This window comes from Thermobia domestica, chromosome 1 (assembly GCF_964235325.1).
Source record: "Thermobia domestica chromosome 1, izTheDome1.hap1.1, whole genome shotgun sequence".
In the NCBI taxonomy this organism is placed as follows: Eukaryota; Metazoa; Arthropoda; class Insecta; order Zygentoma; family Lepismatidae; genus Thermobia; species Thermobia domestica.
In genome coordinates this window covers 228,847,408-228,862,224 of record NC_137454.1, presented here as the reverse complement: position 1 = coordinate 228,862,224, position 14,817 = coordinate 228,847,408, and the positions used below count along the sequence as shown (strand labels likewise).

At 36.3% G+C, this 14,817-nt stretch overlaps 1 protein-coding gene across 2 annotated transcripts in view; it reads right to left on the bottom strand.

The window, feature by feature from the left end:
• LOC145694517 (lysosomal alpha-mannosidase-like) overlaps positions 1–14,817 on the bottom strand; it is a 217,194-nt gene that overhangs the window by 30,008 nt on the left and 172,369 nt on the right. For both annotated transcript variants that reach the window (XM_081770839.1, XM_081770831.1), the window contains exon 14: positions 624–894. In XM_081770839.1, coding sequence (XP_081626965.1) covers positions 624–894 — 271 coding nt within the window. The remainder of the gene's footprint in view (positions 1–623; positions 895–14,817) is intronic.

The window sequence follows — 14,817 nt, the reverse complement described above, 5'->3', positions numbered from 1 at the left end:
GTGCTACTCGTCTGAGGAATTGAGAGTTTTATGCTGCTATTTTGATGATTGACGGCGAGAAGAAAAATAATCCTTAATGTAACGTAATACAATGCAGAAAATGTATTCATTTAATTAACATTGTTGAGTCAGTTTCCGCTGTTTGGTTTATTTGGTTTCCCCATCTCTTTCTCCTCTCATGAACTGCACGATTTCTCCCAGCGCAGAAACTATTATACAGTAATTTGCTCTAGATAAGCTGATAGGCAATGAAAACAAAGTCTCGTTGTCTCCACCTCTTTGCTATGCATAGCAGAAAGTGAAAACAAGTGACCAATCTCTAAAATGAAGGAAACTTTTCTAAACATATACTATTGTGCAAAATCTAAATTTTTACCCCTATTCGTTTGCATCTGATGTTGCGGAGACATTGCTATTCCTTTTAGTCATTATCAAACCCTACTACCAATAATTATCATTTTTAGAATTTCAAATTGTTCAAATTCTAGAGCATTCGGATTCCTTAGGCAATACTGTATTTCATTGACGAAAAGAGAACACTAACAACTTCCTAGGATGTTTCTAGATGTTTTCAGAGCTTACAGAGATGATGTAGAAAATAAGATAAATTATGTTGAACATACCATAAGTTCGATCGCTCCGTCTTGAAGGCTGGCAGCTCCTTCTGGGCGATCAATAATAACAGACAGCTGACGATCAGCATCACGGATGATGGCTCCAGTTGTGGATGGATAATAATTTCCAGCAGTTGGTTCATTCACAGTCAAGTTCCAAGTTGGTCTATAGTCCCTCACACGCTTCAAGAGTTCGCGCCCGTTGGCGTCTGTGAAGAATTCTCCGTTCGTCTTCAAATCCGTCGTATAACGGGTAACAACTTCTCTGCCTATTGAATCACTGAAAGTTAAAAGAGAAGTATAAGAGTAATATATATTATTATAAGAGTAACGTATAATCATATATTGAAAACAGTGACGATAATCATAATAATAAACGTTAAACGTTTAAGTCTATGAGTCACGGACGCTACCTGTGCTATCGCCTTGACGCTAGTATATGTCGTTACCTGCGCTGACGGGTGCAGCAAATTTGTAGATTTGAAACGACTAGTAAGCTCATAGTAAATCATGCTCTGTACGTTTCTAATTTGTTTATTTGTTTTATTTATTTGAAATTTCAAATACAGTGTGGATTCTAAAGATAAAAAACCAAGCTTAAGTTGTAGATTATTTAAATCACAGCAGGATAAATGTTTCCTTCGTAAGAAATGTCGCTCGTGAGATGGTTCTTTCTGGAATTATAACAATGGAATTTTGGAGGCTTGATAAATATATACGGGTACTAACTTTAAGCATTTTAATTTTTTATCCATCACAGAATGAAAGTTGCAAGTAATGTACAGCATGTTTGAAAACGATTTCAACAAGAAAAAAATCATTTCACGAGTGGCGTCAAAATTATATTGGCATTTAAAATATATTGAAATAACTCCGACCATACCAAATGAAGCACTTTGCGTCCTACAATTTTACGTTAGTCGGTCTGCTGTAATTTTTAAACGTGAGTTTCGTAGACAATCTCGTCAAAAGCACCACCATCAAAGAACTCGAAAATCTCCACGACTTGCATATGCATACAACTGCTGCTATGCAAGCTGTTGATGAAAACGTTCTGAAATGGGCCTGGACGGAATTGGATTTCCGAATTCATGTACGTAAGGTAACAAAAGGGGGCTAACATTGAGCATTTGTCACTTACTGTATTACAAATTTTACTACTAGAACTTGGACAATTGTAGTACTATGCATAATATATTAGGTAATTTGTATAATTAATAAAGGAACTATAAGAAGTAGAATTCGTTCAAATCATTTAAAAAAAATGTGAATTGTAAAATGTCAGTCACCTCTAACCGATGTTCTGCGACGATAACTCTTGTTTTAGTACATCTGACGGCGTAGACCGAGAAACATGATAAGAAAAAGACCATGGTGACAGGCAAACAAGCATAAAGAACGGTTTAAAAGTAGCTCGTGGATCCATGACAAAGTGTATACTGTCAACGTTTCTGTATCATTGGTTTTCCTAAAACCAAGAAGTTTTATGTAATTCAATTTATGTCACGGAATATGACAGATTGAAAGATCGGTGAAGGATCAGGAAAATAACTTGAAAAGAACACATCATGACATCGTGCTTAGTTTCTTATAATCTTCACTGTGAGACTCTAGAATTAAATTTCCTCTCTACGGCATGCGTTTTATATCTTATATTTAACTAAATCCAGAATTGAAATAATCTGAGGTTAAAAAGGGGAGTTAAGCTATAGACAAAGTAGTATGGAGCCATGGATATACATTAACGCCAGTTGTTTCGAGTCTGAAACAGATTTAGAACTGTATTCTGGAACCAAGCTAGTAATAAAGTGTCGAAGTGTAAAAATAACAAGGGAGAATAATTTTGGGAAAACTGAAATTTATTTTTCGAGGAGAAATGAAGCTCCAGTCGGTGATGCTTGAATAATATGGGTGTTACAGGAAATGTATTTTGCATAATTAAATATAGATATCGACGTTTACAATTTCAAGTTTTAATCTAATTCAATTCATTGCACAGTGGTCCAGACACCCTCCAAAACTGGCCAAAACCTCAAAATGCGAATTTTTTAGAAATATGAAAGTCCTTACACATTTAATAAGAAAACACATAAGATGTGCAGAAATAGGTAGGTTTTCATGCAGCTCATAAGAGTTGGACCTACAGTTAGTACCAATGTGAAAGATTAAATTCACGGAAGAAGGCCATGTAGCGAACTCGGTAGCGGTAGCGAAGTTCATGATGCGTAAACAAAATAATGTTTCGTTGTTAGGTATCAATAATGACTGTGTAGAACATTGTTATATATTCGTCGTTCGTGACACATACGTAGAGCTCTAATATGCTTTCATATATCAGTCAATATGCGGATTAATAAAATTAGATAGAAAAACAAAATTGTTATATTTGATATTGAATTTCATGTAGTGTTTTGAGTCCAGCCGAGTCCAGTTCTATTATGTGCTGGATGTGGTAGTAGGGGATGTTATCTGTTAGAGAAAAAGACCGGCCCGTTTTTGCCCGATCTGGTTTGAAAGACATATTTGTATGTGAGCTGAGTAATATTGTTGCGAGTAGTACTTAGGTCTTTCCTTGTCATTACAGAAATGTCATACGAAACAACACGAATAAAGCTTCTACAAGTCCTGCAGAATGTAGAAGGAAACAAAGAGACCAAAAGGCAATACCTGATTAGTTTCCTTGAAAAAGAAACTTCCATCGAATTCACTAGTACAATACAATGAATAGTGCCGTCAATTCGATGGACGTTTCTTTCTCAAGGAAACTAATCAGGTATTGCCTTTTGGTCTCTTTGTTTCCTTCTACATTCTGTAGGACTTGCAGAAATCTCATTCGTGTTATTTCGTATGACAATTATGGAATGGCAAGGTAAAACAGTCATTAGCCTAAACACTACTCGCAACAATACTACCCTACTCACATACAAATATGCCTTTCAAACCAGATTGGGCAAAAACGGGAAACACTCGGTACTTTTTTGTAATAGATAACATCCTCCACTAACGCATCCAGCACATTATAGAACTGGATTCGGCTGGACTCAAAACTCTACATGAAATTCAATATCAAGTAATCCATTTTGTTTTTCGACCTAATTTTATTTATCCGCATATTGACTGGTATATGAAACGGTATTAGAGTTTTACGCATACGTCACAAACGACGAAATATAACAATGCTCTGCACGATCATAATTGGCTCCTAACAACGAAACATTATTTTGTTTTCACATCATGAACGTTGCGTCCGCTACTGGGATGGATACATGGCCCTCTTCCACGACTTTAATCTTTCACATTGGTACTAACTGTAGGCCCAACCCTTACGAGCTGCACGAAAACCTACCTATTTGTGCACACCTTACGTCTTTCCTTATTAAATGTGTAAGGTCTTTCCCATTTCTGATCATTTCGAATTTTTAGGTTTCTGCCAGGTTTGGAGGGTGTCTGTACCGCTGGGCATTTGAGTAATTTAAATACCCTTCTCTAATCACAAAAACCAGATTTAAATATAATAGAGAAGGCTTTGCTGCATATACATTTTTAGACATTCATTAAAATAATAATAATAAGCAAATAAATATTTTGATTTTTCACTTGATCGGATACACTTCACAACTTCTGGTTACTATAAGTTCTAAATCTTTAAACATTTTGTGTGATCAAAACTCCTCTTATGATTCCAATGGGTTAATAATAGGAATTACAATCCCATAGGAAGGAAACTTGGACAGATTTTCTAGTGCAGTTAACATAATTTTGACCGTACTTAGATATTTCTCACTTGATGTGAATTGACTTGATCTGTGTATTAAATGTATTATGTATGAAGTTTTCAGTCTGAGCACTTGGTTTCATTATTCTTCAAAACTCCGTTTTCCAGGTTTAAAAATTAAAGAGCGAAAGTTCTTGCTTTTGTTTCAAGGCAACTTTTAAAACATTACTGATCTAAACTTTTGCCATAAATTGTGTAATTGGTTCCAAATTAAGAACGACGTCCAACCACACAGTCACATTCTGATGATTGGGTGTACATAAAGTTTGCAATTAATTCGGTTGTAGAAAGTTCATGCATACTGGAAAGTTTAATACCTTTATCTCTCCTACATGTCCTGTCGAAAATACGAAATTTTATTAATCATTCAACAATACCTGATAGGTGTTAAGAACGTAATATTTTTGTTGTTAAGAACTTTGCAAGAAATAGTGATGATTGTTTTCTTTTAGTTCCTTAATGATTTTGTGAAACAATTATAGTGAAAAGTGACATAAGTGACAATTTTCTTTGTTAATGTTCCTAGTGTTTCAGTACTAATTCAATGCATAGTGGTGATGATATCTTAAGTTTATATTATCTTAGGTTTATCTTAAGTTAAAGGACCGAGTTTATCTTAAGTTTAAGTTTATATTGTTTAAGATTATTTTCCTTTATTGGATACGAAGACATTTTTGTTCTTATATTATAGGTATAAGTTTATCTCCTAGGTGACTTGTCTCCATCTTTCTACGTTAAGTACGTGGATTCTAGTGAATGGCCCATTGAATGGGCGTAGTGATTCTTGTATTTGTGTTACAGTAATCTGTGTTCTAGAAGTAAGCTGCTGGCCACCTGGAATAGCCATGGAATGGTTGGTGTAGACAGTTACTTAAATGTGAGATGTCGTTTTATTCAAAAAGTAGTGCGGAAATTCGTGTTAGTAATAAGTCATATTGTATGTTGTTGACTTTCGCGTATCTATAACAAATGTACGAATAATTATACTACTAATAGAGCGGCCATATTGTCTTGCATTACTCCTGACTCATTAGTTCCGTGTTTATGTTCAATAGAGATATCAGATATAAATAGCATAATTACATCATGTGAGCTATCTAACAGTAAGCGAACTAGTAGAATTTGCTCCTAAAATGAGAAAATCTTCAAAGCGTAATCCCTTGTTGTCAGAAGTCTTCTTGTAATCCTTTTATTGAGATGTGTTGCGGACACCTGTAAGAACATAAATAATAATAACTTGTGTTTTAAAAGAAACCTCAATTGGTACGGTCAGTACTGTGAGCATAATTGTTTATCTTCATTGTTGAGGTGGATGTTGAATGCTCTGCTCATAAGAGTCCTCCTTGATTAGTGTGTGCTGCTGTGAGTTCATTGTTTTCTGATTGTAAGATTGAGAAGAAGACTGAACGACCCGGATGTTCTTCTTGACGTGTGATGGTTGTACTTCTATTTCAGATTCTGATTCAGTTTCTTCAGAGGATTTCAGTATTTAATTTTCATGCATTTCTTCTTTGCTTTTTGCTGTCTCATCTGGCGGAAAATTTAGCGTTCTTGCATATTCTTTTTAAATATTTGGATAGTTATTTTTTAATTGTATTTTTAGCAAATTCTTCCACAGCTTCTAGTTGTTCCTTAATTTGCTTCTCATACTCATTTTTAATAATAGCTTTCCCGATTAATAAAGTGTAGCCACTAAATCCTCCGTTAGTTCTGATTCTCTGCGTGATTTGATAATTTACATCGCTCAAGAGTAGTTGTTTGCATCCCACTTGAAAAAATGAGACCCGATTCATGTAGCTCTGTGTTGAAAACTTATCTTAAATTCAAAAATAATGTATGTGTGGAAAAAAATGTCCACCTTATATATTATTGTGTTGATGGTCATTAAATGTCCGCTTTGTCTCCGGTGGATGAAACATATCAGGAACACAACACATGGATGAATTAAGTTTAAGCGTCTAACTTAAGAAACTCTGCTCATGTAGAGTAAACAACTCAATGTAGGAACCCAGACAGTCAAGAGGTAGTGTAGTTAAACAGTGTTTTATGTTTTATGCAATTATACAATGGAAATCACATACTTGCTAGTGATTTTTCTTTAGAGCTTAAAACTGGGATATTCTGCACAGCAAGCTGAAAAAACTTATTAACAATGCATTTGGACCAGGAATGGTAAATGAACTCACTACTTCCTGTTGATTTGTCAAATTGCATTCCGTTGACACAATATTAAAAAATGAACCCCATGGGCACAGAACACCACCATATTTGGGTAAATTCCTTATGACGATAGTGGAAGCAGACACTCGGAAAAGTGTTCACATCACTGCAAACGAGACGATCTTAACATATTCTCATCCATCAATTCTTCCATCATAATTCACTTGCCTTAATCATTGTCTCAGTTAGCCTCACGGGCATAATCATGGGACGTTTAACTGAAATATTTCATTTCATTTTCATTTCAAACTAATGTTATATATCACATTGGGTTTACATGGTGTAGATTTAATTATATTTAATATATTCATTAAATGGTTGAACTGGACGTTGACTCCACTAGAGGTCAAAGAAGTCGCTAATCTGGGAAAATTATTAGAACTCTTGCATTTTCCAACATCCATAAGTAGACATGGGGTATATCGCTCACCTCTTGTCCCTGGATCATATCCAAATTTTGTAAAATTCTAACAAACAATATCACTTCTGTTGATTTTGTCGGGATTATCCCATTCCTTTCATTATCGAGATATCTATTTCAATATAATTTTCATCAATCATCCATCCTCCTTAGCCGAAATATCATAACATACAACATTAAACTGAATATTTTATTTTATTGGACACATGTATGTAAAAGATGTATTGCAGAAAGCAATACTTTTCATATATTTCCAGCAAGCATTGAAAAATTGGAAACAGGATATTTAAAACTACAAATGATGACAAGTTTGAAGCAGTTTAGGAAGAATGTAGATTATTAAAAAAAAGGACACGTTTCTTATATTTTTTAAAGACATGAACCTTCGAATACATCACTGTATCACGTGATCGATCAAAGTTTAACGTCTGTTTGCAGTATCGAGGTTACATCAGAGAAGACCTTATTCTTTAAAGGAAACTCAAACAACATATGAGTTCTTTTTTTCTGTGAGGAGAGCACGTCAGCAGGATCGAGTACGAGATCCTGCGCACAAAAAGAACACTTGTGTTAGCAGCTTGGTTACGAAAGAGATGCAATAGTGCTTAATTAAAACTGAAACAAAAGCCAGGAAATATCTTCTCTAAAGTTTCATTCATCTCTTCTTTTCTTCAACTGAACTCTATTCATGAATTCCTTATAAAGATGGAATATTATATGCATGTTTTAAGCTACGTTGTTTACAACGTATGTTTGTGGAATATTACAACGTATGTTTTAAAATACGTTGAAATATAGTGTATTTTCAACAATTTTCGAACTATATGAAAATGAATTTTTAATTTTATATGAATAACATGTCCAAAATAAGGAATACTCAAAAATGAAAAACAACGGAAGAAAATAACAAAGGTGAGTTATTACAAAATCAAATAGAGCACAAGAAAAACTTTATCTACTATTTGTAATTGATTTATTAGAGTTTACCATCCCTTTCCAGCAATGAGTCTATACACAACGACTATTACGGCATTATTATTGGCTCTCGATTAATAATTCCATAAGCAATTGAAAATAGAACCATGTACGTCAGCCAATTGATCACAAAGAGGTACATAAATTATAATACCTAAACATTCAAAGAAAAAATTAAAGAAAATGAGGGAGAGATTGTGTAAGCTTATTAGTTATACAAGTTTTGTTTCACTAACTTGTTTCACGAATACCGAGGAAAAGCTGAGATTTGCAAATTGGAACCACATACAACCTTTTCCCACACAAGGAGAGACTGATATAGCTATATGTAAATCTCAATTACAGCCCTAGTTAATATTTTAACAAGATAGAGTAAATAGTCTGTAACAGAGAGAAACCCCGGATTGTACACGACAAGAATATTAAGACAGTAGATCTTTTCAGGTATTTAGGATCGAATAAGAAAAGTATAGGAACACATGTCAATAATTGACTATAACCTGGCTATAGAAGTTAGAAAAAAATTACAGTTTCTTGCGATCAAAGTTCATGAAAAGTTACAGAGAAGAGTGATTAAGACTTAGTCCGATTATCAATAAGGTATGCTATAGAAAGTACCCTTGAATAATAATATTAAAAAACTTGAATAGTGTGAAAGCGTTTGAAATGAAAATGGTAAGATGAACCAAGAATGAACGAATAAGGAAGGGGTACGGGAAAGTAGCTGGGATGAAGAAAATATACGAAAGATATTTTAGCCATTTAGTGAAGAAGAACAAGTAATACATAGGAAGAAAACTAACAGATTATAAAAATCAAAGTAAAACGAAGAGAAGTAAGGTCTTAGAAAAAGTAAAGAGATATTACATAATCAACTGTGATATTAACAAGAAGAAATGAAATGAAATGAAATCTTTGAGTTTTACGTCCCACTTTTATGCCGATTAGGCTAAAGGAGACAGTGATGATAATTAATGGATGAAATAGTGGAGTGAAGAAAGTGGGAGGAGAAACACCGAGGAAATCCACGCACATCATGGTGTTTGTCCACCACAAAGTTCACTTGGCGGGGGCGAGGATGAACCCGGGACCTATTAACAAGAAGAATCAGATTATACAAATACAAATACATCTGTATTAACTTAATTTGTACTTCGTTGCATGAGGACCAGCGGAACGTAACTCCATTTTCGTAGGTTTACAGGCGAGAGAACAAAAATATTTTCTTAGAAAGTTGTGTTTTTAATTACATGGAAATTTAGCTACATTACAACAGATGATCGACACGGAGAGCAGAGGGCGTTACGTTCCATTTATACAAAGTGGGGCTTACAAAATTATGTCCAAACATGAAGAAAAGGAAAACAGAATTTTTGGAGTTACGTTTCTCTGGTTCTCATGCAACGACTTCTTATGAGAAATGGGAAAAGCAGGTAAAATACAGGCAAATATATATATCGAAAAATCATACATACTACTCGTCAATAAAGTAGGTATACCTATGGGAATTCATTGATACGTTATATTGCAATACTGAGGGAAAGATGAAAAACAACGACCAACAATAGCTACCTGATGTATCCGATCCAAGGTAATACATACCCATACCTACAAACACCCCCCATCCCACCAGAGAGAGAGAGAGAGAGAGCAAAGGCAGATATACGCGAGCTCGTGTGTGTGTGTCAAAGTGTAGAAGTGTGGAGTCTGCGTCCTGTGCACCTAGATAAGCGCCACGGGTGGCAACTGTTGGAATTACACGTTTCCATTGCCCTATTTGCTGCGCTGCGATCGGAGTGTTCAGTCGTGCGATCGGAGTGCCGCAATCAAACCATAGTTAAGAAGTGAAGATATCAATCGTGAGTTTGCAGCTGTTTGTGCAAACAAATATTGACGAACTGAATAAGACATAATGCCGAACGGCCAGTGTGATTGTTGTAAAACCTGGCAAAGAAAATCTACGGCTTTTCGTACCTGTTCTAACAAAAAAATTATATCGATCCTGAGAAGTTCTAAAAACTGCAATATACAGAGTGGTGCGAAGTTGTGCTCAAAATGCAGATCATATGCATGTCGTGTGCGTCGTTCTCGAAGCACTCCTATGCCTTCGTCTGTTGTACAAAGAGATCGTGCGTCTACGAGTTCTGCCGTCGACACCACCTGTAAGAGTCCTAAAACAGAATTACCAATACCTCCTTGTCACAACTCTAATAGCTGTTGTATAATATGTAAGCGTATCAATGTCTGATTTTAACTGTATGTATGACCTAGTAAAGTCTAAAATGCGTTCCTCAACACAGAGATCCTCTCGTACTTGTTTGGCAGTGTTACTTGTGAAGCTTCGAACGGGTATCTCGAATGGTGTTCTGTCCACATTATTCAATGTCAGAAAACGAAAAATATCATCTTCTGTGCACTCTGCACGTGAGGCTTTGATGCAGAACTTTGTTTCACTATATCTTGGAACGGAACACATCACCAGAACACAGGTTATTAAAAACATACGAGGCCTTTAGACGACGATTATTCATTCCCGACGACGACAATGATACTGTAGTACTTGTTGCTGATGGCACTTACATTTATATCCAGAAGAGTTCCCACTATTCCTTTCATTGACGATCATTCTCGTTACACAAAGAAAGACCTTTGGTGAAGCCTATGATGTTGGTCACGACGACAGGTTCCATTTTGGATGTCTTTGGACCTTACTTCGCGGATTCAAAGAACAATGACGCTAACATACTCACTCATATCTTAAAACATGATGCACACAATATCAGAGAGTGGCTGCAGCCAAAGGATGTTCTGATTGTTGATAGAGGCTTCCGTGATTGTTTGGCACTTCTGGAAGAAATGGGTCTCGTATCTAAAATGCCTAGATTCCTCAATAAGCAGCCACAATTTACTACAGCGGATTCTAACGAGGCTCGTCTTGTGACGAAAGTTTGATGGGTCGTCGAAGCCGTTAATGGACAGTTGAAAAACTGGCGCACATTGGATAAAGTGGCATCCAATACGCAAAGGCCTTATATTGGTGACTGTGTGCGAATTATATGTGCTCTTCTCAATGCTTTCTATCCTACAAGGATTCACAACACCGAAGATGATTAAATAATCGCTCAGCGAATGCTGGCTTTTGTTAAAAAAAACTCATTACTTAAAACAGATGGTCGACGAACAAGGCTGGGCGCGAAAAAAGGCAATTTGGGCTAAGTTAACCGATAGAGATCTTCAAGATTTTCCACGGCTAACTTGGGATGAGCTACGGCAATTAACTCTTGGCATATATCAACTTAAACAAAGCCAATCTTACACTCACGAGCACTTAAGTGACAAAGGTATGTACTCTCGGTACATACATCATTACGATGCTTCTGTTCTCCGAGTTCAATTACGATCACGACACATAAGATCCAAATTCTATAATATTTGGATCCAAACAGAGCAAAGCAACATCGCACACATACAGTGGTACTGTCAAGGTAAAGTAGGCGCACGGGTCGTCGGATGTGCGCATGTTGCTTCCGTGCTTCTGAGTTACTGGCGCCATAATTCCACCACGGTTAAGAAACCAAGTCTAGAATATACTCATACACTACAAGATGCCGCCGCTGCAGGATGGTCCAGTGGCGATTCGGATGACGACAGCAAGCAAAATGCCTAATCTGCAAACTAGCTACAGGTGTCTCCAGCTGTCTGATTATTATCTATGCTTGATTATTTCCGATGTAATATATTGATCTCATAGTCGTAGTAAACTTCATTCTTCTTATTCTTGCCGTTAGTGTTCTATTTACTATTGCTTTCACGGATTACAACTCACGACATTAGTGTTTACGTTCCTTCATTAACACACGACTTACGTCTTTGTTTATATTTTTTTTACCTCTCACTTATAGTGCTTTCCGTCAAAATATATTTGTTTTCTTATTTTTATGAGGTATAGTATTGAAAACCATGCATTTCACATCTCGGGCCTGATGGGCGAAAAATGGCTCTTATCAGCCCATCTCTAATTTGTATGCTTCCACGTAGTTACGTGGTAAGGGCACTTCTATTAAGGATTCCGTAGATCAATATATTCGTGATACTTCAGCATGTATGCTTGAGGTAGACGGCTCTCATAGTTCCATCCCTACCTGAGAAGAAAATGTTTCGGCCCGTCTCCAAATGGGCAAAGACACGTCCCATTAGATTCACGATGTGATGGATTATGTGCACGTTGTACCTCTTCACGAACTTTGAAGAATTAGAGATAGATTATTCTGCTATTTCAAAGGCACTATCGAGGGATTCTTGTCTCCGGAATGGGCGACTAACTCCTGCGATTTAGTCCATTAGTGTACGTGCTAAATCAACATGTATTTCCTTACCTAACTTGAGTAAAACAAACTGTCAGAAGTAACTTCTCGACCCTACCAGTGAAGGTTGTATTTCTCTAATGACCATGCCTCCTTTAGCACTTAGCACACATCTGTCACTGAGTCCGGTAATGTATGGAGGTCGGCGGAGGTAGGCAGAATTGAAACACTGAGGATTCTAATAGGATAGGTTTACCATCCAAATTGCGACTTTCACGTGGCATTGAATTCGAGAGGAAGTTCCTAGTTCCTCAATGCGTCATGGTACATCATTGCGGGTTTTCAAGGACTCGACTTAGGTAGAGTCTGGAAGTATCAAACCTTACGTTCCTTTCTTTTGTTAAGGGAAGACTGGTTGGTTCGTTGGTTGAATTGGAGTTAAACGCCCTTTTCAACAATGAGGCTATATGAGACGTAAACTTACAACTTAATATAGGATGCAAACCACATGTGCTTCACCGGGAATCAAACCAGATCTGAAGCACCAAAAAAATGTACTCTAACCATAGCCACGGGGGAGCTCACTAAAAGGCCAGTAAAAATACGATTTAACCTAGGACTAATTACAAAAGAAATGAAATCAACGCTAATTGTTTTATTGTAATATTATCGAAAAAGTACAGTTGAATCGAAATAAGGGAACACCCTCAAAATGGCCATTTTCAATAAGGCGGCCAGCACACCTTCAAATAAATTACATATATGTAGCTATTTCATTTTATTTCAAGAAAACTATTAACTTTAAAGTGAAAGTTTTCTGCTCGCTGCAATTTTTGTTCACCCTTCTTTAACCTTCATTTTGATATCCAGATCGTTAAAATCGGGTTCATACTTCCAACGTTATAGAGCGAATTATTTGTGAATTGTGGTTCCACAGATTAGCGGCGCAGATATGTTCAAAGAAACTTTGCTGCTTTCAGAATTTCCATAGAAACATATGCACTGCGTTATTTTAAAAATCATTCCGAATCAGTTTACGTGACTTGACATCTTGTGGAAAGTGTCATTGTGTGTAACTCCTCCAGTCCATTCTGGTCAGGAATGATGCAGTCTGTGAAACAAGGTTCCTTTGTTAAACGATCATCTGTAATCTTTCTTCCGATGATTGACATGAACCCTTCCGACTTATCGTGTGTGCTTTCAGCCCTTCAATTTGTTTGACTAGAAGCAGTTCCCCATGCTTTAGAGGTTTTCGCTTACTGATGAGTTTCTTGGGTTGCATTGGCTATCTCATGAGTGGAACAGAATTGAAAGAGATATTAGAGTCAGTGTGCTCACCAAACACTGTAGTTCACATGCTAAGTGCTAAAGTAGTTTCAAGAGCAGTGTGAGGTCATTTCTTAATAGATGCAGTTCTTCATATATATTTATATACATCGTTATTACATTAGGTACTGATCGGATGAGGTACTTCTATCTGAGAACACGTTTTTATACGGAAGTTCACCTGAGCTTATTCAGAGCACCATGACAAGTGATACAAACTTGCTTGATAATGAACATAATGCTCCAAGATATATATGCCCTAGACAAACTGTATTACATGGTTATGAGTAAAAAAACCAAACCCTCCGAACTCAATTCACATGAACTACTGAAGGAACTTCACTGTCATATCAAGGATAAGAAAACATCTTTGGCAGCTGAAAGTCGTACCAGCAATCTATGAATTTAGCACAAGAGTCTGATAGATATCGTCCACAGCTTTATCACAGCCGAAAGTGCAGGGGTTTGAAATTTGCATTTGAGTACATGTAAAGAAATGCTTCCATATATTCCAGCCTGTGGCCACAATCTCTACACGAAATCCGTGTACCTAGCAGTGGCGTCTCCTGACGCGGATGTTCAGTCGTTGACAAGAAAGAAAAAATATATTAAATCTCCCAGCCATAGACGAAACTAGAGGGGAACCCCCCTATCCCCTGGAGCAAAGATGGGTCCATCCACATTTATTTTACTGATCGAAAATAATGTGATAAATTTACATCAATTTACGCATAACTATTTTAGTGGCATTTGCATTCGACATACGAATATTTAATAGTGACTATACTTTGCTAACCCATCGATTTCTTGAATATAATATGTGCCTGGAATATATCGCAATTTTCGGAAGTAAAGAACCAGGACCGCCCCTCCATAATGCGCCAACCTATAAATAGCTATTATCTTCTAACAATTTAGTCTGCAAATTATAAAGATGAATCAAAGAGGATGTTATTACGTAAGGAATAATTTAATTATAATAATTATATGAGTAAATTTTGAAGTTTTTATTTCAATTCCAAGTACTTAAAACATGGGATTATAGGTTTAAAAATGTTCATTTACATAACATGGGGAATTCCTTCATTCTTCCTTTAGACCCCTAAAAGTTAAAAATATTCACTTTTGGCAATTTTCCTGTGAGCTAGTCCTGGAAACTTATCATGCCGAATTTCAACTTTC